This window comes from Pelodiscus sinensis, chromosome 23 (genome assembly GCF_052426305.1).
Source record: "Pelodiscus sinensis isolate ZL-2025 chromosome 23, ASM5242630v1, whole genome shotgun sequence".
Lineage (NCBI taxonomy): Eukaryota > Metazoa > Chordata > Testudines > Trionychidae > Pelodiscus > Pelodiscus sinensis.
This window is the reverse complement of record NC_143074.1, coordinates 14,596,070-14,622,369: the sequence shown is the minus strand read 5'-3', so window position 1 is coordinate 14,622,369 and position 26,300 is coordinate 14,596,070. Positions and strand designations below refer to the sequence as shown.

At 43.8% G+C, this 26,300-nt stretch overlaps 1 protein-coding gene across 2 annotated transcripts in view; it reads right to left on the bottom strand.

Moving 5' to 3' along the window:
- NUP214 (nucleoporin 214) overlaps positions 1-26,300 on the bottom strand; it is an 87,063-nt gene that overhangs the window by 10,827 nt on the left and 49,936 nt on the right. For both annotated transcript variants that reach the window (XM_075905426.2, XM_075905427.2), the window contains exons 25-31: positions 22,276-22,351; positions 21,439-21,547; positions 18,575-18,680; positions 15,692-15,759; positions 12,353-14,140; positions 10,010-10,080; positions 9,191-9,347 (exon numbers count right to left, since the gene is read on the bottom strand). In XM_075905426.2, the coding sequence (XP_075761541.2) occupies positions 9,191-9,347; positions 10,010-10,080; positions 12,353-14,140; positions 15,692-15,759; positions 18,575-18,680; positions 21,439-21,547; positions 22,276-22,351 (2,375 nt within the window). The remainder of the gene's footprint in view (positions 1-9,190; positions 9,348-10,009; positions 10,081-12,352; positions 14,141-15,691; positions 15,760-18,574; positions 18,681-21,438; positions 21,548-22,275; positions 22,352-26,300) is intronic.

Sequence of the window (26,300 nt, the reverse complement as noted above, 5' to 3'; positions counted from 1 at the left end):
TTATCTCCAGTATTGACAAGCTCATGCATATTTTTTTACACCATCTTGCAATAAGAGGGAGTCAATTGTTCAAATCAGAAATTGGGGTTACTGAAAACAGCCATTCATGGGGACACAAGTTTACCATTTAGATTTCATGTCTTGAAAAGAACAAGCCCTAGACTAACTGATTCCTTGAGATGTTGTAGTCACTGTGGATCCTATGATAGGGCAAATGCATCTTTGGCACACAAGTTCAGAATCTTTTGAACAGCCACATCTCTACCCTGTGCCTCTTCATGCTCCTATGAGGGATGATAAAGAATGGAGTAGCCACCCTCGCAATTTGTAGCCCATGTTAGCTGAGGACTTTGGTAAGTAAGTCATAGGATCCACATGGAAGTTACCATAGTTACTGTAAGGCAGTGGTCACCAACCAGTAGATCAGGATCTACCAGTAGATCTTGGAGCCTCTGACAGGTGATCCTGACTGCTTTGGCCAGGAAGCTATCAAGTGCTGGCATTTCAGCTGCCCTCTCCCTCATTGTCATGCTGCTCCTGCCCTCTGCCTTGGAGCCTGTGCAGGGTGTGGGAGGGAGAATGGGGGGGCACTGATGTCAGGGTGTCCCTCCTTCCCCACTCTCCACATTGAGAGAAGGGACTGGAGGGAGCTTGGCAATGCAAATCTCTGTCACTCACACAGTGTGTGTGTCTGTCACTCTCACAAACACTGTCCTTCACACTCATCTCCTGACCCAAAACATACACTGGTGGGGGGGGGGGAAGGGGGTTGTTACTACTTTTATTGCTTGGAAAGTGGGTTTAGTTTTGGTTTTTGACTGGTCTGTGCATTCCATCATTTTCATTTCTCTTACACTTACATGTAATTCTTTGAGTAGTGAGTTCTAACAAGCCTAACCTGTCATGGCTGGAGTCATTCTTTTTGTAACTGCTGCTCCTGCAAATGGCTGGTATGTCCCTACAACGGCTGAGAAAGGCAGAACAGGGGGTCTCCACATGCTGTCCTTGCCTGCAGACACTGCTCTTACAGATCCCATTGATCAATAATGGGGAACTGTTGCCAGCAGAAGCTGTGGGCTCAGTGCCTGTAGATGAGGGGCAGCACATGGCATCATGGAGCCACTGCTGTACATTCCAGCTGCTTTCAGGAGTGGTGCAGGGCCAGGGCAGGAGTAAGCTGCCTTAACTCCACTGCTCCACCACCCAGAAGTCATCTCAGTTAAATGGTGTCCAGGCAAAGCCTGCTTCCTGAACCCCTGTCCCAGCCCTGAACCTCCTCCTGCCCCAGACATGAGATCCTCTGCACCTAAACTCCTCCCCAGAGCTTTCCCCCTGAAACTCCTCCTGGACCCCAATCCCCCACCCTGGGCTGAGCCAGGAGCCCCTCTCACATGCCAAACCCCTTGGCCCAAGGCCTGAGCCTGCACCCCTGCCCAGCCTGCTGCGAGGATGGGGGAGGAAGGGAGATGGAGTGAGCAAGGTGAGGCCTCGGAGAAGGGGGCGGGAAAAGGCTATTTGGGTTTGAGGTAGATCTTACATTGCACTTAAACTGGAAAAAAGTGATCTCGTAGGTAAAAAGGTTGGAGACCATTCCTGTAAGGTAAGGAACCATTCTCTGAGTATGTCACTACGGATCCCACTGTAAATGATTGGCCAGCAGTATCTTCTTCAGAATGGAGGAACGCAGTGCTTTTTTTTTTTTTTTTAAACAAAAAACGTGCTGGTACTTCAGGGGAAAAGTTCTTGAGCTCTGACTGGAGGTGCTGGTACTGCGTCTAGAGGTGCCGGAACTGAGTACTGGGCAGTATCGTCACACAAAAAAACAAACAAGCTAACAAAAAAATCCACCACACCACTGGAGGAATGCCAGGTTCACCATTCAATCAGGAACCGGAGTATTGTTCTCCTGAATCTGGCATTGGATCGATCAGCAAAGTCCAATGCACAGTGCTTTACAAAGAAGAATGGAGTGCTTCACCTAGCACCCTTGCATAAGCTGAGTCTGACTCCTTTTGGAAATAAGTTGTAGATGTTGCTTGAATTCTGTAAGACTGATCCTTGATGGACAGTGACGGGCTCATAACAGCACAATATCCTCAGTTACTCTCTTTGGGATGAAACAACAGATCAGTGTGGGTCTAGTAGCATCAACAGTGCCATGGTGGCAGATTGTACAGGTACTAGCTAGACTGTGTGGCACATTCGCTGCAAGTGCAGCATCAGCATTTGACACAGTTTGGGATTTCTTAGTCCTGAGGTCAGTGCTGAGGAGGTCTGCCCCAATGTCTATGATGTCAAGGAGGTGCCTGTCAGTGCACATGCTCCTGGGGCTGGCATGGTCCTTTGAACTAGTGGTGAGCCTTGTTGATAAGGCACTTGCCGAACAAATGCTCTTCAGTTCCAACTTGGATGAGCTCTCCCTAAGGTCGGAGGCCATTTTCATGGACTGCTTCAGGAGGTGCAGTTTGAATGTGGCTCCCCTTGATTTTTGCTGCAGCAGCAAACAGTCTTTATCCGGGATATGCCCTTCCCTGAGACAGAAAAGACGTCAGCTATGCTTGCCTATGGGGCCAACAGACTGTTGCATGAAGAGCAGGGTTTAAACCTGTCGTGTCCAACACTCTAGCCACATGTGGCTATTTGGCGGTTGAGCGTAGCTAGTTCGCTACAGCAGTAGGACTTAGAGATGCTATTTCCAATAATTGTACCATCCCGCGCTACTGTACAGTGGGCCTCCCGCTACAGTCTCTTCTTTTTCTCTCCACTCTGGAAGGTTCAACTAAATGGTAAAATCGATAACTAAACTAACACACATAAGGCTCTCTCTATACTTAATAGTTTATACTTAACAGCTTAAATGCAGCTCTGGCAGCGCTTTGAAGTTGAAGTGTGGCCACGGCAGGCTCCCAGTGCTCTATGTAAACCACTCAACAAGGAGAGCAGCTAACAGCACTGGGAGTGCAGTTTCCAGTGTTGTAGCCTAGTTCTCACGGTGCTTTACAGGGCTGTAACTTGCTGTGCCTGCAGGAGTGTTTTGTCACATCCTTGAGCCAGAAAGTGACAGTGCTGTAAAGTGCCAGTGTAGACTTGGCCTGAGAAACAGTTTTCACAACAGGTCTTCGAAGCCCAGACAAATGCTGAAACAGGTCAGACCTTCACTAGCTTCCCCCTGACTACCATGGGCATTAAGAAGGGACTGAAAGGAGGGGTGGGGCTATTCTGTCCTTTAGGCCTTGAAATGGGAGCACAAGGAGGCACAGCGTGTATACATGGCTGATGGACACAGGTGTTCCAATGATTCCAAACTTGCATGTATATATCTACATTGGGATCCACACTGACCAATACTCAATGAAGAATTCAAGATTCTTAGCCATTCTGGCAGGAAGAGCCAGCATTTTTTGACATGATGCGCTGCAGGACAATTTGCAGTTGCACTCTGACAGCCTCACTGACTAAACAGAGCCCGAGTTTTTAATCTTCCATGAATCTGATCACAGTTTATGACTTCAGTAGACAAAAGATCGTGAATCACTTAAATTCTTTTTGGGGTGAAATATTTGTTTTCCATTAGCATGAAGACTGATTTTAAAAGTTAAAAACAGAGGAACTTGCAAGGTCAAAGAATTAACCACAGCCTTTAATGCTGGTGGACTATTAAAAGGTTAAGAGAGGGCCCATTATTACTTCTTCAATGGGTTTAGGACACAAAGATAACATGACTGCTTTCTTCTCCTCCCTACTTCCATCTGTTGGCTATTGCACTGCTCCCTTTCAGCCAGGCAACCCTCTTCTCTTTCTCTGATAGCTGGCTGGACAAAATTTACAAGGAAAGAATAAAGGCACTCAAAGCTCCTAATTTAGTAAAAGATGCATTTGATAATAAAAAAGGGTTCTAATTTTGTTTAAATATAGATAAACTTGTCACATGCTTATGCAGGCCACCGATACCTGCATAAGATTATGGTACTCCAAGTATTCCAAACTTATTTTCAACTCTGAAGACCAGAGAGCATCATATTCAGTCAGTTTCACGTAGAATTACAGAGACCAGCTAGTTCAGAAGACTCAGACTAATACAATTTTAGTCTGATTAGCCCTGATATACAAAAGTCTACATTATAACAGCTAGTAATTTGAACCTGGCACTTATACCAGGTCCAAAGGCAAATTGTGGAGGAATCTGATTAGATTTTTCCCACTCCTCAATACACACAAACATCTAAATCACCTACAAAATTCTTGGTAGCTTCCAAAGGAGTTCTCTCTGTTTTAATATTTCATGACCAATGTAATGCAAATTCCTAAGGAAATGAAAAAAGTCAACCTTGTACAATTGGTCTTCAAAAGGCAGTTTAAAGGATGCATATGCCTTCCAATGACACTCTGAACAGGCTGAAAGTTAGCCCACAACCCAGAACAGCTTGTTTAGGATTAACATGGTTATATGCTCTTTACAAAAAATCAACTTTTTATATCATTAACTACATTTGCTGCCCTGTAAAATATCCATTAAATGCATTCTGAGAGTTCTTCATTTCTTTGATCTCCTTTTGCATGTGAAAAGTGACCAAAGACCTGTGAAATTTTGTACCAAAGATTTAATATATTTTCTTATGCACAGAGAAATTCACGTGAAGAAGGAAAATGGCAGCTCGGTGTTACTCTGCTCATTCCTACTGATTTAGTTACAATCAAGCCCACAATCTTTGGCTATTTGTATGGCTGGGATTTGTTCTATTGATTTTTGCAGACGTGTGGATTGAAAACCTCTTGCAGTGAAAATAATTGTACTCTCCCCCTACTGCTCACCCAACCTCATGCATCAGTTTCTTGATTAGTTGACAGATTTCTGATACAGGCTGAACCTCTCTTAACTGGGACTCTCTGGTCTGGCAGGACCACGGATGTCCCAGGACCAGAGAGTCCTGGTGGAGGGCTGGTGGCTGGGAGCCTTGTGGCAGGCCGCCCAGTGGCACTGAAACAGGAGACCAGCAGTAGGGCTGACGCCCAGAGGCGACGCTGCAGGAGGTGGGAGGCAGTGGGGCTGAAGCCCAGCAGCAAAACTACCTGGCAAAACCAGGAGGCAGCGGGGCCACCTGGCAGCACAACCAGGAGCCCGGCAGCCTGCTCCACCAAATGGGGCAACTGCCTGGCACACTAGAAGGCAGTGCGGCTGCTCTGTGGGGCCGGAAGCCTGACCATGGGGCTGCCTGGCAGTGGGGCTAGAAACCCAGGAGTGGGGCTGTTACCTGGCAGCGCAGCAAAGAACCTGGCAGTCCCACTGCCACCTGAGGCTGGTAGGCAGCAGGGCTGCCGACAGAGGTTGAAGCCCAAGAGGGGATGTCGCTCGGTGGCATAGCTGCACTCCAGCAGAGGGGCTGCCCCATGGGGCTGGGAACACGGCAATGGGGCTGTGTGCGCCAGCAGTGAGGCTACCACAATGGGGCCAGGAGCCCTGTGTGGGGAGGGGTTGGAGGCAGAGGGAAGCTGGCTGGGATGCTGGCAGCAAGGCCTTGGCTGGGCAGGGCAGTGACAAGGAGAGCCCAGAAATAACCTTCTCTGGTCCAGCAAAATCCCTCATCTGGGACCGGTCAGGTCCCGATGGTGCTGGACCAAGGCGGTCCAACCTGTAGTAATTAACAAACTAACATGAAGTTTGTAATTTCCATTTGAGAGCCACACTGGGACTTGAGCCCTGAAGGTAACAAATCTTGGCTTTGGCATTAGAGAGAAAAAGGAACCCGCTCTAGCAGCGAACACAGTGCAGTATTAACAATGTTATTTTTGAAACTACAGACTTGCCTTTGCAGGTAATGTAGTGTTACTGCTTCCTTAACGGGTGAAAAATGCTACTGCACATAAACAAGTTAAAATCTAAGGGCTTGCTTAGATGGGGTGGGGAAAGGGCAAAAGGACACAGATCCCCAAACTGTATTGCAAGGAGTAAATTGTCAAATGCAAGTTATGAGACTGGATTTCATGCCACTGTAAATCTCTACCTAGATTTTTATATTACATTCTTCATGTATTATCTGAGCACATTACAAAATAAAATATTCAAACAAGAGGACAAATCTTTAGTCTTGTTCCCTCCCTCTTCCTGCCCTTTCCCTGTTAAGATAAAATTTTGAAGAGTGGCTTTAGGGTACTTAGGAACTAACATCCTGTTGACTTTCAAAGTACCTCAGTTACATCTGAAATTGGCTAGAAGTGCTTTCAAAAATGTTATCCCTGCTAACCAGTGGTTGGAATCAAGCTATCCACACACGCTATGTCTACACTACAAGGTTTTGGGGGCAAAAACCGGCGGAGAGTCCACATCGCAAGCGCATTTTTGCACAAGTAAATCTACAGTACAGAGGACTTTTGCCAGTAGAGTTATTCCTCTCCCCATGAGGAGTAACTCCTTTTTGCTCTACAGCTCTTACGCAAAAAGAGAGGTGTGGACACTCGAGGGGTTTTTGCGCAAGAAACCCCTATCAGCAAAAGCACAGGTGCTCTGACGGCCATTCTGTGAATGGCAATCAGAGCTTTCTTGCACAAGAACGTCTATGTAATGTGGATGCTCTCTTGCACAAAAGCACATAGCTTTTGCGATGCACTTTGAGGTCTGGATGCACTTTTGTGCAAGAAGTTTTTGCGCAAGAAATCTTGCACAAAAAACTTCTTGCACAAAAACCCTGCAGTGTAGAGTAAGCCACAGGGTGTCAAGAGCCACAGCCCAGCAATGCATGAGCTGAACTTCCCACAAAGATGGTTTTGTCCTTGAAAACATTTACAAGTGTGTAGGGTAAACAACTCCACTTCAATGGGCTGTTACCCTGGGGGAAAAGCAGGTTATTAAATGGCTTCTGCAATACATGCTTATGAAAATAAGAGCTATGTAGATGGGCATGTCAACTTGTCTCTAATACAAATCAGGAGGAGGTCCTTAAAAATCCAACCATGCTAACTATATGCATATATTTTATACCATCGATACTATAACAAAATAAAGAGGCTGGCATTTGAAGAGTCATGTATGTATGCATGTCAGAAGATGGGATGACTTGCTGTAGATTAAGCTGTAGTCAACAGGCCCCAACTAAATCTCCACAGAAAGCCATGCTATAGAGATGCTTCACTTCCAAACCCACTTTCAACTTCATTTTTCACTGTTACTTCAAACACTAAATGCTTTTTCTCCACATATGTATAAAATCTGAACTATAATTTCCCTTGCTGGGTGAAGGCAGGAGGACTACATGACTCATCTATGTTAACGCCAAAATTTTTTGAAGTGGACCAGAACCCTTGTCCAAAATGAGTGCGATTATATTGGTATTGTTTACATTTTTTAAATGCCTGAGGGCATCTATTCTGCCTTTTTTTTTTTATAAAGGATCTAGTCTCCTAACTCACCAATGGTGATGCTAGTTTCCTACAGCAGAAGGGACTTCACAGTCTTTCAAGATAACTTTGTTTTCCATTCTTGCTTACTCATTCCTACATTTGAAAGTAAAATCTCCAGCATCACTATTGGTCCATGTATTAAGAGAGACAGGATCCTTGTACAGAACTGCCTGGGATCTGAATAGTAAGTGGATTCACATTGAATACATCTGTTATATTTAACTGCAGTGCTCCTGTTTGGTTCATCAATATCTTTTATCACACATCAGTATGAGAAAGACTCCTGAGATATCCTGAGAAAGGCAGGTTCCTGGCTCTTCTACAATTAGCTGTGAGAATAAATATTTTAACAACAATTTTTGCATAGTCTCCAGCTATAAAATGACAGATCAACAAAAGAAGGCAAGAAATCAAAATCACAGAAGAGAATGGTAACTGTGGGACACTGTCATAAGTAAAAAAGGCTGCAGAGGAGAAAAACAAGATTTTAATATCCAGCTTAGAAGCTGAAGTTCACTGGTAAGAACTTACAGCACTGAATTTGAAAGAATTATATTTTGGTACTGAAAATCTCTACAAAATATGAATGCTGTCTTCAGACTTCTCCCATCTGTGCAGCACTTGGCTATTTATTTGGAATATTTCCTTATTCATTTTGCACAAACCTGAAAAGTAAATTTTGGGGAAAGTACACCTCCCCTTCCCCCCACATTCCACCACTTCCCTTTGTTGCTTGTTAGGCCTTTCATGCCATGGAAATTACCCAGGAACAAAACTACCACTATGAAAACAAGATGGGAACTCAGTACATTTTATACTCATTTTCTTTAGAATCATAGAATCCGAGGGCTGGAAGAGACCTCAGGAGGTCGACTCCAACTCCCTGCCCAAAACAGGACCAACCCTAACTAAATCATCCCAGCTTTTTCAAGCTGGGACTTAAAAACTTCTACAGATGGAGATTCCACCACCTCCCTAGGTAACCTATTCCAGTGTTTCACCATCCTCCTAGTGAAATAGTTTTTCCTGATATCCAACCTAGACCTCCCTCCACTTAACTTCAGACCATTGCTCCTTGTTCTGCCATCCGTCACTACCGAGAACAGCCTCTCTCCATCCTCTTTGGAACCTCCCTTAAGAAAGTTGAAGGCTGCTATCAAATCCCCCCTCACTCTTCTCTTCTGCAGACTAAAGAAGCCCATATCCCTCAGTCTCTCTTCGCAGGACATGTGCTCCAGCCCCCCCTAATCATTTTGGTTGCCCTCCACTGGACCCTCTCCAATGCATCCACATCCTTTCTGTAGTGGGGGACCCAGAACTGGACGCAGTACTCCAGATGTGGCCTCACCAGTGCAGAATAAAGGGGAATAATCACTTCTCTAGATCTGCTGGAAAAGCTCCTCTTAATGCACCCTGATATGCCATTAGCCTCCTTGGCTGCAAGGGCACACTGTTGACTCATATCCAGCTTCTCATCCACTGTTATCCCCAGGTCCTTTTCTGCCAAACTGCTGCTTAGCCAGTCAGTCCCCAGCCTGTAACAATGCTTGGGATTCTTTTGTCCCAAGTGCAGGACTCTACACTTGTCCTTGTTGAACCTCATCAGATTTATTTTGGCCCAATCCTTCAATTTGTCTAGGTCATTTTGTACCCTATCCCTGCTCTCCAGCATATCTACCTCTCCCCCTAGCTTAATGTTATCCTAAAACTTGCTGAGGGTGCAATCCATCCCCTCATTCAGGTCATTAATAAGATATTGAATGAAATGAGACATTGAGCCGGTTGCTTTACTTACTCGGGGAAGCTGCAGCTCCAAATCCTCCAGTGGCAGAACTGAAGGGGTTTTTATTGGCTGCATCCTGGCTTGGCTTTCCTCCGAGGCCACTGAAGAAACCTCCACTTCTTCCACCACTTCCAGGCCCAAACAAGCCTCCAGTGGAAGTGGATGACTGCTGAAAATCCAAACGGCACAAGGCAGAAAAGCATTTAAAAAAGCATATAGATGCAGTTGATTTTGACTGGCCTAATTCCATTCACAATAGTGATATAAAAGGGATGAGGCGCTAACTAGTAGCTCTTCTAAGGCTGAACTAAATTAGGATCTTCTTACGTCTCTCTCAAGCTTTAGTGACACTGGAGAATTGCACAGCTATAATGTGCACCAGTTTGGCCACACAAGGTACAATGGTGCATCATATCCACGCTAGCCACCCTGTCTCACATCCACATTGTGCACTCCCTGCAAGTACTTCAGGGCCTACATCTGACCAACAATTCCATACACAGCTCACTGGCCTTTCCCTGGAGCAGGTGCAGGAGTTCATGGTATCTAGATTGACACCTGTTCACGCTGTTTTGTGGGGGACAGAATCATTTGAAACAGACAACAAAGCGAAAGTCCATGCATGCCACAGGAAGTACAGGGGCTATGTCCTCTTTCATGATGCTGCATCTCTACATAATCAAACATTACCAACATAGTTTTGGATAGTTTTTACTTATTGGCTGTAAAACATATTCTGTTTTGCTTGATACAAGCAAAGTACTTTGGACCAGTCTGTTTGCATGTACAGAACCCTGTTGCGTAGACTAATACAGCACATCTTGTAGTTACCTGGCCAAAGACAGTGCCCCCGGTGTTGGCAGCCTGTCCAAACACAGAACCTGTGTTGCTGGAACCAAATCCTGGAGAAAGGGAAAGGATGCTCCTATATAATTCCATTCAGTGCAATACTACGGAAGCAGACAATTTAAAAGGAATTGCCATTTATTACTACAGAAGCTCCAGGAAAAAAAGGGCAATACACTTTATGACCCAAATAATCAGTTTTAACTTGATAATACTGTAAAGGTCATTGCCAAATGGAGCTGGAGTGACTAGGTACGTACCAACACATGAATAAGACACAAGAATAAGGTAAAGATCAGAAAAAAACAGCAAGCAAATGGTCTGGTAGCACTTTATAGACTAAAAAGTTAGTCTATAAAGTGCTACCAGACCGTTTGCTTGCTGTTTTTTTCTGTTACAGACTACCTCGGCTACCCCCTGAAGCAAGGTAAATATCAGTTATGTGTTATTTGAAAGTCAGTATCCCCTCTCCCCCCATTTAAAACAAACAAAATAAATCTGTTTTAGTGTTTGGGATGTTGCTAATACTAAATTTCTGTTAATGTCACTCTAATGCTGCAATCTATGAACAAATACTGTAGAGGTTGTTGATTTCTCCTGTGTAGAGAGGATCTCAGCGTTGCTACCTAAAGATTCCAGTTAAAGCTAATGAAAGGTTTTGATTAAAAAGAACTCCAGACTCCATTTCCCAGTTCACTTAAATACATTCTTTGTAATACGATTTGCAGTTTCTGTAATTAGGAGCACCTTCAGTTAGCAGGAGTTCACTTCCCCCAGACTTAAGTATTCTTTATTACTATAGTTAATGCAAGAGGCAGGTCTCCTATAGTTCCATCTGTTATAATTAAATTAGCCTAATTAGTTTTATTGGAAATACATTTTATCTAATATTACTTTGCACTTAGCACCTTTCATTCAAGGCTCTCAGAAGGCTATAACCTTGCCTGCACAGAAACGCAATCAGTTTTAGTAACGTGTGTAACAAGAGGAAAATTGGCAGACAGGGTTCTGATCTGTGTAAAAATTCACTTTATCTGCACAGGCAGGAACTCCAAAGCCACATTTCCACCCTTGTTTATTTGCAAGACACTTCTCAAAGCAAAAGCACACTTCGCTAGGTGACTAGGTCCTAACCAACCCACTACCTGGGGTGGCTAAAAGTAGAATCATTGAATCATAGGGCTGGCAGAGATCTCAGAAGGTCATCGAGTCCAGCTCGTTGCCTAAAGAAGGACCAATCCCAACTAAATCATCCCAGCCACGGCTCTGTCAAGCTGAGCCTTAAAAACCTCCACCACCTCTCTAGGTAACCCATTCCAGTACTTCACCACCCTCCTGGGGAAATAGTTTTTCCTAATATCCAACCTAGATCTCCCCCCACTTGTAATTTGAGACCATTGCTCTTTGTTCTGCCATCTGTCACTATTGAGAACAGCCTCTCTCCATCCTCTTTGGAACCTCCCTTCAGGAAGCTGAAGGCTGCTATCAAATCCCCCCTCACTCTTCTCTTCGGCAGACTAAATAAGCCCAAATCCCTCAGCTTCTCCTCGTAGGTCATGTGCTCCAGCCCCCCATATCATTTTAGTTGCCCTCCACTGGACCCTCTCTAATGCATCCACATCCTTTCTGTAGTGGGGGACCCAGAACTGGATGCAGTACTCCAGATGTGGCCTCACCAGAGCCGAATAAAGGGGAATAATCACTTTTCTAGATCTGCTGGCAATGCTCCTTCTAATGCACCCTAATATGCCATTAGCCTTCTTGGCTACAAGGGCACACTGTTGACTCATATCCAGCTTCTCATCCACTGTAATCCCCAGGTTCTTTTCTGCTGAACTGCTGCCTAGTACATCTATATGTTCTGATGACATGTATGCAATGCAGTTCACTAATACGGCTGAAGAGCCCTTTTGAATTTCCTCACTGTTACAGGCTCACCTTGGTCCTCTCCATTTACTTTAATGTAACGCTCTGAAGTACTTAAATAGCCATTTGTTTCGGTGTAATTTAAGACTACACTGAATCCAAAACTCTTCAATTATTGGTCAATGAACAACACAGCACATTGCTTAGAATCATGTTAAGCTATACTTAGTAATGGGAACCTAAACTGGAGCTTCTTTGTTCAAATAGGGCTTCGACTGAAGCAATTAGTACTAAGGCAGACCGTTTAGTCTCCAACTGCAAGTCTCACACAGGATCGGATTTGCTATGTCCCCTGCCAGCAGAAGGCATCACAATTAGTTCTAGTTTCCCCTAGGAAATACTGCTTAACTACCTCAATCTGACAGTTAACTAGACGACCCGTCCTCATCTCCCACCTCTTACCTGAAGCTTGACAGAAGCTGAAGCCAGCAGATGCTGTTGTAGTGGTGGCAGCAGCATTGTTACCAAACACTGATCCACCTTGTCCAAAGCCAGCACTCTGCCCAAAAACCGGAGCACTGCTTTGCCCAAACAGTCCACCACCAGCGCTGGCAGATGGCTGGCCAAAAGAAAAGGAACTGGGACTGTTGGTGCTAGATGGCGATCCAAAGACATTTCCACCACTGGAAACTGCAGTAGAGGAACATGACTGGCCAAAAACGGGCATGGTCCCAAACCCAGTTTGAGAGAAGGTGAAACCATTTGAAGAACTGCTTGCTGGCTGTCCAAAGGCTGGTGCTTGCCCAAATGCTGGCTGACCAAAGCCACCTGCAGCTGCTGTGCCAAAAGTAGATGTGCCAAACCCTGAGCCAGCTACCTGAGTAGTAGCTGCAGTGGTGGAGACTGTACTGCCAGTGGGTTGGCCAAATGGAGAAGATGCTGTGGTAGCTGCTGTCAGCTGTCCAAAAACAGGAGTGGAAGGGGTGGTGGTTGTGTCACCAGCAGGCTGACTAAAGGCCGAAGCAGAAGAACTGGAATTTGGAGGCTGAGAGAACACCAAGGAACTTGAAGAAACAGCCCCGAATACAGAAGTACCAATAGCTGGGCTTTGAACAGAAGCACCAGTGTCTGTGGTGGCAGCCAATGTGCTTGTTGTTTCTGCAGAAGGGGCAATGACGACATTTGCTGCGGCTGTGGTCGCTGAAATGTTCTGTTCCAGTGGGGCAGGAGCAGAGACTGGAGGAACTGCCTCTGCATTCGACTCACTAACACAGGTAACTGTAGAGACTGTATCGGTGGAAGGCGTCAAGGAGGTGCTAGGACCTGTCACATCTGCGTCTCCTGCCAGATACTGAGATAAAGCCTGTTCGTCTTTAACAGATTCGGACAGCTGTAATTGTGTCTGGGGTTGGGGTGTCTGGGGCTGAGGAGTTAGAGGTGCAGACACTGCTTCCCCTTCAGATGGCTTTTCAGACAAAGACGGTAGCTTGACATCCCCTGCAGCAGTGCTAGAAGGTGCTGGGGAGACAGCAGTTGGCGTTGAACTCAAAAGACTTCCAAATGACAGGGATGCTGAAGTGGTGATGGTTGCTGGTACGGAGGTGGATGTTGTGATACCATTTGCTTGTGGAATACCAAATGAAAAAGCAGGCTTGTTGCCACCTGAAGATCCTCCAAGACTAAATACCCCAGGAGGTCCTGTGTTGGTTAACTGGACATTGCCAAATATGCTGCCAGTGGTATTTGCGCTGACTGACGTGGATGCTGTACTGGTGGCCATGACTGATGTTGAAGTGGCTTCCACAGATTTCCCTAACTGCAGAGGGCTGCTAAAGGTAAATCCAGAAGGTACTGTGGATGTTTTAGCTGGTGGACAGCTAACTATGTTGGTAGATGGTGCTTTAACATTGACCTTGGTATTATCATCTGCTTGACCAACTCTTAATCCAGAGAAACTTCCAAGAGTTTCCCCAGCCATATTACTCTGAAATAAATGTTCTCCTGGTTTTGACGGAAGGACTTCTAGTTTGCCAGAGGTTGTGGAAAGAGCTGAAGTGGCAGTCGGAGCAGGTTTGCTGTTTGTCTGGGCGGTATCCACAGAACAGCCACTTGCCACGGGGACTCCTGAAATGTTGGCTGGCTTGATGGATCCAAAGCTAAATGAGCTCTCCGGAACTGTTCCAAATCTAGTACCCGCACCAAGTGAAAATGCATCAGGCTGACTCGACTCTTTAGCAGGAGCTGTCACTCCTGGAGAGACATAAAGGGAATTAAAATGAGTTACAGGTTGCGATGCTCATTATCATCTGTATGGTACCAGCATGCTGAATGCTTTACAAACAGGTATCAAGAAAATACTCCTACCTCAAAGCCTGTACAGTCTCGCGACTATCAGATGACTAACTAACCCTGACATTTTTTCAAGCCCAATATAACAACAACATTATGGATTAGTTTTGCAGTATTGAGTGCCAGAGGATCAGTCCATAAAAAGACCAAGTAGCTTAGGGGCCATAGAGGGAGCAGGACTGAGAAGTCCTGATTTCATTTCTCTGTCCTTACTGACCCATATTTTTTAAATTAAATGAAAATGTCCAAGTGATACAGGTTAATACACAATAGTAACAGAGACTGAATTAGTAGGACTTATTTCCTCATGAAACTTTAAGGTCCTTATCAGTTTTCTTCACTTAACTCCCATCTCCACTGTAAATAGAGAATCAAGGCCACAGTATTCTTGCTGACCCAGGGAGAGTGGTATGAAGAACTGAAATAATCTGTGTAATGCAGACCACTACAAGCAGTTCTTCAGACCTGCTGAATCTTCCAGCCTCCCCTTACCACCACTACAGGCAGTCCCCGGGTTACATACAAGATAGGGACTGTAGGTTTGTTCTTAAGTTGAATTTGTATGTAAGTCGGAACTGGTACATATTGTAGGGGAAACTCTAGCCAAACATTTCTCTAGAGCTCAGTTTTATTCTCCCACACCTCACTTCCCTCAGTCCTTTATTCTCAAGCTGAGGTGTCTGCTGAGAAAAGCCGCTCCGCGTCTCCCTGGTCTGCTGTGGGGGCACTAGCTTCACGTCTCCCTGGTGTGCTGGGGGGAAGCAGCTAGTGCAGGGTTGCCTCACCCCGTTTGTAAGTAGGGATCCGATGTAAGTCGGATCCATGTAACCTGGGGACTGCCTGTATTTACTCAAATGTATAAGATCCTAATCTGGAAGTTGAAGATTAAATGAAATCAGTTCTATCTCCTTGCAAAAGATGGAATATTTGCTCACTGATACAGAAGGGAAATTTTTCCTCCAGATAAGTTATTGGTAAATATAATACACCCATAAACCAAAAGATTAAGTACGGGAGGCAGCCTGCCTGTTTTTCACAAGCTTCTGAGAGGCATGCGGCTATAAACCATTCCAAATCCTCCCCCTCACTCACCATGTACACGCTCTACTTAAGGCTGATCGCGCTAGGCAGCCAGCCACCTATACCTATGCCATTTTAAAGCCTGCAGATTAAAAACAGCAGAGGAAATAATTTCCAATACTGCCCTTTTCATGTGCTAATACATCACTAGATGTGTTTGGGAACAAATATTTTGCTTACTCTTAATTGAAAGGTAGGTGGCCCAGATTCTTGCATATTACATAGCTTAATCCAGCATTAGGATACAAAACCCAATATTATTGTAGTTACTGCAGTTTTAACAACAAAACACAAGAATTGTATGAATGAAAAAAGGTGTAAGTATTCATCTACTGGAGAAACAAGAGATATTTCACACTTTACACAATTTACCTTCTGAGGTTGCAAGGCTGGGTGGTGTTGCGGCAGTAGACGTGGCTGCACCAAAATTAAACCCCGTCCTGGGGACCAAAAGAAAAAGGGACAGACAACATTAAGGGTACGTCTACACTACATGCCTCTGTCGGCAGAGGCATGTAGAGTTGTTTATTCAGCAAAGGTAAATGAAGCCGCGATTTAAATGATCGCGGCTTCATTTACATTTACATGGCTGCCGCGCTGAGCCGACAAACAGCTGATCAGCTGTTTGTCGGCTCGCCACTAGTCTGGACGTTCCCCCTGTCGACATCAAAGCCCTTTGTCGGCAGCCCCGGTAAACCTCATTCCACGAGGAATAACGGGGCTGCCGACAAAGGGCTTTGATGTTGACAGGGGGAACGTCCAGACTAGCGGTGAGCCGACAAACAGCTGATCAGCTGTTTGTCGGCTCAGCGCGGCAGCCATGTAAATGTAAATGAAGCCGCGATCATTTAAATCGCGGCTTCATTTACCTTTGCCTACAACCCTAATCTACATGCCTCTGCCAACAGAGGCATGTAGTGTAGACACAGCCTTAGTTTCCAGTGTTAATTCTTCCTTCCTCTTGACTAATAGTGAAACCCAGATTCTCAGAACAGGGACATACAAAATTGGGTTTTGCAGATGTATCCTGCTTCCTACTCACAAACCTGTTACTGTACAGCAACTGACAGAAGCAGGGAGAATGGCTTACATTTATTTCCCTACCTGTGACAAAGCTCTAAGTTATAGACAGAAAGAGTTTGGTTTAATTCAAGACCTTTCTGACCACTTCATCTCCTATGTCCTTCTCCTCTGCTGTTTCTGCTCCTCTCTTCCATTCACTGTTAGGAAAAGCTCCATGCAATAAGCTGACTTGGCAGAACATGGATATGGTAGAGAATAATGGCAGCGACAGCTACAGGAGTACATGGATTTATTCAAAATTAAGTAATAGCTTTAAAGCCAAGTGGTTATGTATATGTACTATGGAATAATTAAATGTTCTTTACTACCGCTCATGAAGGAGGAAGCCATACAGAACATTATATACATTAAACGACTATTTTTATGCGAGTTGTGGAAAATAAACATACTTTAACAAGCTACATTTTTGAAATACATTTACTCTAGTTTTAGCTGAATAAGCCACCATAATGAGGCCTGGAACCCTTTGGGGAACCTGAAAGCCTGCAGGAATTTCAGCATTCTGGCCACTTCACCCTGAGTCTCCGAGACAGATGCTGCTGCAGCTTCAGAACTCTGTGTGGTTTCACTACACTACTGGCACAATCAGAGGGACTCCACTTCCTAGGCTATGACAAGGGGGCTGGTACCATGAGAGAGGGGTTTTGATTTTCTCTTTTAGATACAAATTTTATCTTCCCACTTTACAGATTAAATGCTTGGGTCTTCTGAAGAGTGCAACAAGTGCTTATGTGTTACACCCAACATATAGACTAATAAACTAGGGCAAGAGGGATTAACAATCTAAAATCCTAGACAAAGTGGCAGAATCTGCAACAGAACTTAGAAAGGAGACTCCCAAACCTCTGTTTTAAAACACCTGCCTATACTTCTTTCAAAGAAAGAAATTCACCCGAATATGTAAATGCACAGAATATCTATTTCATCTGCCTTTGCCAAGGAAATTTGTATTTTTATTTATTTATTTATTTAAATAAAATGGGTTTTTCATCTCACCCTTGAAACATTTCAGAACAGAGGTTATAACATGATAACAATGTTTTTTATCTCTTTATGACACATGCCTCTCTGTGTGTTATTGCTTATGTAACAGAAATCACCAGATGGCGTTGGGACTCCAGTCACCTCCAGGAGTGGATTACTTTTCAAGTCACAATATGGCATTCATGCTGTTGTGTTTTTTTTAACTTCACCGAGTTCAAACTGGACTGTGTGCCCAGATTTCCAGCCATTAGTGGGAATTTCAGTGCCTGTGTGTACCAGAATCTTATTAGTGTGTACACCCCGCCTTTTATAATGAACATCCCTATATCCAGAGTTAGAAAAATTAACTGGAGAACGAAAATCATCAGCGAAGATTACAAACATAGTCAAAGGCTAGCTCAGATACCCTCCCTCTCAACTTTAGCCTCTTGAGGAGGAAACTTCAGGCCTTCTCAACAGCTAGGAGCTGAAGATTTGAAGGTTCATTTGCTCATGTTCTTGTCATGGCTTCTAGGAAAACCTCATTTCTTACTGATCTGTCCTGGCTGGATAAAGAGACAAGAAGCCAGATCCATTTTGGCTGTTTTAATTGCAGAAAAGTGACTACTGTATCCCCATTATGCATTTTTCGGCCCCCTCTCCAAAGGGGAGTAACTCTCCTCTGCACTGGTTTGAAGCACAGAGGTACAGAATGGTGAACTTAGAGTTGTCTCTGCTATGGATTTATGAGGCAGAGAATAAATAAGTTTGCCTGATCATCAGGGTGGTGCTTTATAAACCATCACATATATAACCTCAAATTAAACACTTGGATTTCAGCTGATTCAAAGGTTCCTAGAATTCTCCACAACCTGGCTACTGCCATGCTGCCAACCAGACACCCAAAACCTATGAACAGCATTTCTCATCCACACTTCCTGATCTAGAATGTTCACAGCAAAATAAAATTGTGCCATATTCTCCACAACTCTTTAAACTTCCTTATGTAGCCATTCTACAAACCATATAAACTTTTCCAAGCTTTGACTGGAGCTATTAGCATCAATTAAACAACAAGGGATAGAAAACACTTATAATTGGTTACAGTAGCTATTATTCATTATTACTACATAGCTCACTGATATCATTTGCTGTAGCTGCAATACAGTACTTAGAAGATATACAGAAACAAAAAAGCTTATAACAGACCCCAAAGAAGAGAATGAAAATGTCTTGTTAAACGGTGCAGCAGCCACTGGAGTTGAAGTTACTGCAGGAGAGGTCACAGCTACAGCAGTTTTTGCTGTCCCTTGCCCTAGAATTATAAGAACAACAATAGTTGCAAAAAACAGCACATCTTTTCACCTTCAGCCCCCTATGTGCTCTATGTAGAGAATCTTTCAGGCCAAGTCCAGCAGAGTTCTCACATATTTGATGGACCATGTGCAGTATCAATAGGAAAAAGAACAGTCACAAACACATTGTGTCCTACTGCACAAACTGGAAACACAACAGAAAACAAAAGTCTTGCAAAATTTTAATGTCACATCCTCAGGAAGTACATATCCGTTTTATTTTATTTGCTTGGTACTTATACATAAAAATATCAGTGTTACTAGTGCAAGACTGCAGAACATGTGAATCATTACTTAGTGCAATTAAAGCAATAATTAGTATTTGACTAGAAGAAGAGTTACTGGTCACACTCTCGCATAAGATAAAGATTATAGAGTAAACAAAATCTACCAAAAGATCCTTGACAATATTCCCTACTGAAACCATCACCATAACAACCAGTGTTCAAATACTGAGAAGGCACTATCAAATTCAACATCTGACATTTTCAACTCACATTCAAGAGGGTTTTTTTTTTTTAAATGTATTGTTTTGTTATGTGAAATGTCGTTCCCTCACTATTTTTATTGGCTCTATTCTCTGATTAAGAAGCAAAAGACCCCCCATTTTTAAATTGCTCTTAGCCTTTACTTCTTAAGAGCAAGATGGATCCTTATTTTGAATGCCCTTGGCACCAAGGAAATGGAGAAGCCAAAGCTGCTATTGAGAAGTGACTGGAAACAATTCAGAGAAAAGTGGACAGGGATACTTGTCTGGTGAGCCTTTCAAAAGCAGCCCTGCTCCATGCCAAGGGCTCACTCGGCTTACTCTTCACAAGCATGGCACGCACTTAAATTATTTACTTTTTTTATCTAATTTTTACTACAGAAAAAACATGTTGAACTCCACACAAGACAAACAATGTTGTGGGGATTTTTCTGCAAAAGCTTCTTCCTACTCCATGTATCTCTTTTCTATACCATATTTCATAATGCTTCTAAGCAGTCTCTTCATATGGCTTTCTAGACATGATTTAGCTGTGTACTGAAAAACAAGGCTGATTAACAGTCTCTAGAGTACCCCCAAACTGATATGCAAAAGCCAGAAGAGCCCAAAGGGAGAAAACATTTGACAGTCCCTTTGATCACATCTGAGCACAAACCTCAGAAGTCACAGAAAACCAGTGGTGCAGTCAAATGGATTAGTGATTAATTCATGCTGAAGTATATTCAACTACTATTTAAAGCCATTTGCAAGGAAGTAGCCGTGTCTCATTTTCTAATAACTGACCCAGAAATGCCAAGTTTCAGGTGTCTGAGTATTATGTGCCGACTGTTTGCCAACCTCCTCTTTTGGACTGCACACTGTACGAGATTGTTGAACTAGGCAGCTATATAGATGAATGTCCACCGACTATTACCCATCATTTCTTCACTTTTAGACATGTAACAACAAAGCTCATTCATATGCATCTTCACTTTGAAGGCAGCAAACAACTACTGTATAAAGATTTATGGGCAATTCCGAACGCTATATGGTCACAGTATAATCTAAACATTGATCTCTGAAATATATTCTTGTCTGGATCAGCTATACCAATGGTTTAAAATATGAACACTGTAAAGAGATCTGAAGTAGCCCATAAAATAACAACTGCGTAGCATGGGGTTATTCTGGTCAATATCCACAAATTCAGAAATATCCAGAAATGTTACTGTTATCTCTAGACAAGTATCATTGAGGCATTTCATTGGAAATCATTTCCATAATCTAAGGGCCTGCCTTCATAGCCAGTTACTGCTTGGCAAGCCAGGGTGTGACTCTACAATGCAACAGCTTGCCCCACGATCATCTCATGTGAGCACGGCTACTTGGGATGTAAATACCCATTACAATAGTTCACTGGTTAAAAGATTAAAGTTATATAGTTTAACCAGTAAGCCATTGGAGGGCTGGTACAGAGCAGAAGGGGCAAGGGTCACAACAGGGCTACTGTCCCCCTGCCTCCGGGGGACAGGAATCCTGCCTGCTAGGCATGGCAGGGGCTGCTCCAGGCAGGGGCCACCATGGCTGGGATTCCACTGGACAGCCTGCTGTGGGCAAGGGGCTGCTCCAGCCTGGGAACGCTGTGCCACAGGTGGGGGCTGCCCAAGGCTCGCTGTGACTGGGGCCCTACTCCAGCCCAGGCCTGCTGCAGGTGGGGGCTACTCTGGCCTGGGCTCACCCTTTGCCAGGTTTAGATAGGTCTGGTTAACCCATTACCAGGTAAGTATTCCAGTAAAACTAATGCTTACCAACTAACTGGTTAACCTTTTTCTGGTTAACCTGCTACAGCGCAGCAAAAGTCCCAGAGTACAGCTGAACATACCATGCTTTCAAGCCCAGTATCAGTTTTACCTTATTTTTTTGAATACATCAGTGTCCAGTTCAAATACTTCTAAAGTTTACAATTAAAGGGAACACACAAGCTAAATATTAGGTGAAGTCACTTGATTGCAGAATGAAAAAGGAACTTTTTCAAGGCAGAATTTTAAACAAAACTCATGTGGGTGGGCTGACTTTTGAACGGTGGCCTCATTTATCTTTGCATTTAAAACTCTCTCGAGACTGAAAGAGCAAGAGGACAAACAACAGAACTGGAATCAGTGCCTTGATTTCTTTTTTCTTGTGGACAGTGAGCTAAGAAGGTCAGGCCTTCTCCCATTTTTGTTTCCCCCTCAGCAGAAATGACAACTGACCTGAGATTTTGTTGCCAGATGATGTTTGACCAACTGTGGTGGTGACGGTACATGGTATGGATGTAGATACAGGTGAAGACTGTGCCTTAAGTGAGCTGTTTATAGACCCCTAAAAATACAGACACAAAATGAAAAAAAAAAGTTACTGTTCAATTCTGAGGTGGATTTGGTTTTCAGAAAAGAAAATGAGTGCTACATTTAGCTAAAACTAGGAGAAGCTAGAACATCTTGTTCTAATCCACATTATTCCTATTCCAGTCATGAACCCACACATGGTTTTACAAAACTGAATGGAGAGTCCATACTCAACTCTTCCAGTTTAACCCAGCAAATATCTGTCAATGCAGTTCTGGGGCTCTCCAGAACAAAGATTGACAACATACATGATTTTGGAATGTGGGTGAACATTAATCTATTGTAGCATCTAGTCCCCCAGTAGGAAAGGTTTTATGGAAAATACTGGATACATAGAATTATTCTTTCCCCGATTCCCCCTCTCCTGCCTCTTGTTTTTTCATTAACTCGGAATGTCTGTTAACATTATCTCCCTCACTGTTGGTTTGACTATTCAGCCCGGATGATGCAGTAAATCCAGAGCCACTAGCAGCCCACAAGCTATTTTCAAAAGCAAATTGAAAGCAGTTGAGTTAAGAGACAAAATACAGATAAGTCTGGCACTATCCAGTCAGGGTCACAGATTAAGTTGTAGTTTGGAAGGAATGCAGGGTAGAGATTGTGGAAAGGAACTTCAAGACATCCTATTCAACAGCAGCTGAAACTTAAAGTGGTGCAGCATCTGTCTTGCATAGTACGTAAGAGGTAAATATCAAGAGATACCTGCTTGGCTTGATTTGTAGCAACAGTAGCCAAAACTTGGTGGACTGCCTGGGCTGCAGATTGAGGTACAGATGATCTTTAAAAATAAAAAAAAGATTTAATGAAATGCTAGTTTAGAAGCAGCTCTCTCCCCCAAAGCATCGACTTCTGAGAAGTCCAGTACAGCATTGACAGCAAAGATTCCGAACATGTGATTTTAGCAAAACCCAAATGAACAAATCCGATTATGGAATAAACCTCTTAAATGAATAAGCCTCATTTAAGAGAGACTGGCTGCAAATGTGTCCAAAGCTCCAGACTTACACGATCAAGTCTCCTTCACACCCATTTATGTCACTGAAGAGAAAGTAGTCAACCCATCTCTATTTCAACAGAGAATTGAAGAAAGAATCAGCAGGCCAGGGGATTATGTGCGTTATACACCAGGCATAAAAACGTAAGAGGCTTTCCACGCATTCCAGAGTCTGGTACTGGATACAGACATGGGTAAGTCTCAGAAGTGATGAGCAAAACAAGACAAAAAGGGGGGAAACGCTCTCCCCTCCCCTGCCCAACGGTACTTTGTCTTCAAAGTTGTGCTAACACTGAATTAGCGAGAAAGGGTTGTGACATGGCTAACTTGTGATTTATAATATAATTGCTATTAGGGATGTAAGAGTTTAACTGGTTAACCAATAAGCACTAGCTTATTGGTTAACCTTACTGGTTAAACTCCTGGCCACTGCCAGCAGCATTCAGAGCATTTAACTGTGTAACTGACTGAATTTTAATCAGTTACAAAGTGTTTTTCTTAAAAAAATACATCCCTAATTGCGATGGTTATGGTTACAGTTACATGAAAGCTTTACTTGCTTCACAAAACTGTTCTGAGCCCACGGGCAATTGTTTGTGAAAGGCAACTGCTTCTGGGGTGTGTAGCCAGACAGGAACCCCCCCGTAACATCCATTTTTGCTTGCCTGGAGTATGCTGGGCACACAGAGCAGTAAAAGCCTTGAACAGAAGGCCCGGATATGACAGGCTCAGTGACCCTGAATGGCTGTAAACAGAGATATGCCAATTGCTACCAAGAGGCTGCCGAGGAGTGCCCTTGACTGAAACCCATATTGATATGAACACGCAGGGGGAGGACTCTCTCGCCCAGTAAAAAATGTCCAGTACTTCCAATTTAGTTCTCTCTCTTGCAAGTGTAAATTAAGTTGAAACTTGCTTGTAAGAACCAGCGCCACAAAAATGGACCAACACAATTTGGCATCTTAGATAAGAAAGAGGATACGGGCCCCTATGGGTATAAAGATGGGTCCAGCAGCACATTTACTCTGAGTATCAATCTACCATCTATCTGCTGGTTGGGTTAGGTGTTTGACCTCCCGAGGTTCCATGGGGACGCCCACCTCGTATTTGTCTTTCCTAGGAATTGAGGGACCGGCCCTGGCTTGACCCGCTGGAGTCGAGAGGCACAGAAGGGGGTAAAAATTGTACCTGGATATGGTCCATTGTCTTAAGTGTACACATCGACTTAGAGCTCTTTAAAGATTAAGCTGTCACTTGGTACTATTATTTCTATTTTCTATCTTTATTTTCTTTGTAACCATTTTTAAGATCTATATTTGCTAGCAGTTAAGAAATAGAGCAATAGCCATTGTAACCATATGATTTATAAGCTTCTTTAATAAACCTGTAACTGTTTAAGCTTTAACCTGACTCCTTCAGTTGCTGTAACAGAACCAAGCACAATTTAAAAGAACTTCAGACGGTCGTAAGGGACAGGTATAGGAAGAGCTTGGACGTTTTGGATCGTGTCACTCCCAGGTGACAGATCCGTTGGGGCATCTCTTAGTCTTCCCTAGACTGCCCGCTGCGAAGGGATCCTGTATCCTAGCAGCTGAAATCTGAGATGTAATAAGCTTTTCCTATAAACTCGGGGCATCTGTCAGCCTGTTGGCTGCCCTCCGCAACGGGACACCGATCCTAGCGGTAAAGTCACGGACGTTAAACTCTTTTCGGGGCGCCCTCCAGCCTCCTAGGCTGGCCGCTGCAACGGGACCTTGCATCTCAGCAGTTGAAGACTTGGGTGTAACACACACGCACACACTGCCCTGACCGTCGGCTGACAGGGTGAAACTTAGCTCCCACTACATGTCACATTATGGCTCTAATGATTATGACATGGGAATTACCATCAAGTCACAGGAGCTCCTTATATTAGTGGCCCATTTAGTCCAATACCATAGGTTTTAGAAATAGTAAGGAAGAAACCTTATAATGACCTACTTTTGCATACATCTAACCAGTGACAGGTGCTCTGTAACAACTGATCTCTCTCGAATATAAGATAGAACAAGAGTCAGAAGTCCTTCTCTCCAAGTAGAAATCAAATCTGGGGCTCAAAAGTGGTGTAACTTCTAAATCACTCCTACTCCCACACCTTTATCTAAGTCACTGAGTCACAAGGAAAACTCACAGAATTTTCCTAGCAACCCAAGGGAACTGGATATGTACATAGAAGAATAATTTCTCAAAGCCATTTGCCTTTTTATTCGGGAGCCAGGTAGGAGAAGCTTGGTTAAGATTCCAAAGTTTTAAAGATGGTAACGCCAACTCTCCTCAGGAGATTGCATGCTCCCATGGCCTAGAAAACAAGTCTTTAGTGTTTGTACTAACCACAAGCAGCATTTCTGGTTCTACCATATGCACATTCTTCAAGTGGTTAAAGGCCACACAATGTACCCAACATCTGAGGTTGTGCAACATAACGTTCAGATTAATCAGGCAGCCCCTAGACAACTATTTTAGACCCCCTAACCAGCCAGGACACTTTTCAGCCAGATCCCTCAGTCTGCAGAATTACCCACAGTGCATTACACTGTAACGGTAATGCCCTATATTCCAAATACTCATCTTCAATCTTTGGGCATAAGCAAGTCTAAGATTCAGACCACATCTGCCATAAGGAACAAAGCCCTTTTATCTCAAGCTAAGGTGATGTCATGCATTTCTAATACTGAACTGAATGTCTCTGTCTGATGTGACATCATCAATGTGCACACACCCTCTCAAAACAACTACCCACTCAGCAGAACCACCACCAGATACATTATAAGCAGACTGCTACTGAAGCTTCACAAAGGGCACCCTGCACTCCGGGACTGATGTGAACAAGCTATGCAAGGAGTTTTAACCATCCAGTGCAGGGTGCACCATGACTGACATCTCTACAGATGTTTTACCTTCAGCTCCAGCACATCCAGCACCAAGCATCAATAATGAAGGGGAGAAGCCAGTACCACACCTGAAGGCAAGATTTGATAAAGGATTCCTACAGCTTCTGCACACCTTGAGCACAAGGGGCTGCCATTTCAATAGTCAGAATGAGCATAATGGCAAAAGAACTTACTTGCCTGTTGAAACAATATGCAAGAGCGCAGGTGGAAATGCCAGGCTAGCTTCCTATAGGTGATCATTTGAAAGGTCTTGCACAATCAGTCTGTCTGCCCTATCTAAAGCTCACTTGACTAATATGCCGCTCCACATTCATTGCATTTCCACACAAACTAGATTACGTACAGAGTGCAGGGGAGATGGGAAGAGACCGGACTGAGCCTCAGACCCACTGACAGTCATAACACTCGTAGCATTCTTTCATCCAAGGATCTGAAAAAAACCCCCACCCCATCCAAGCAGCTACTTTTGAACATTAAGCCTAACAATACCTCTGGAAGTAGGTGAGCATTACACAGATGACTAAACAAGCACGACAGTTATGCAACTTGTCCAAGATCACAAGAAATCTGTGGCAGAATGGGGAACAGAACTCAGGAGTCTAATGCACAGGCCTTTGCTATAGCCCCTTGATCTCGCTTCTCTTAACAGACAGGATATTAAAGAGCAATGACTGGTGAAATAAGAGCATAAAGACTCTCCAGAGATACAAATCAGAGCTAAGCAGAAAGATGAGATAACTCCATTATTTCATTCCAGTGTTTTCAGAAGGTGCAGAAGAGCTGTATTCCTACTTCTGAACCAC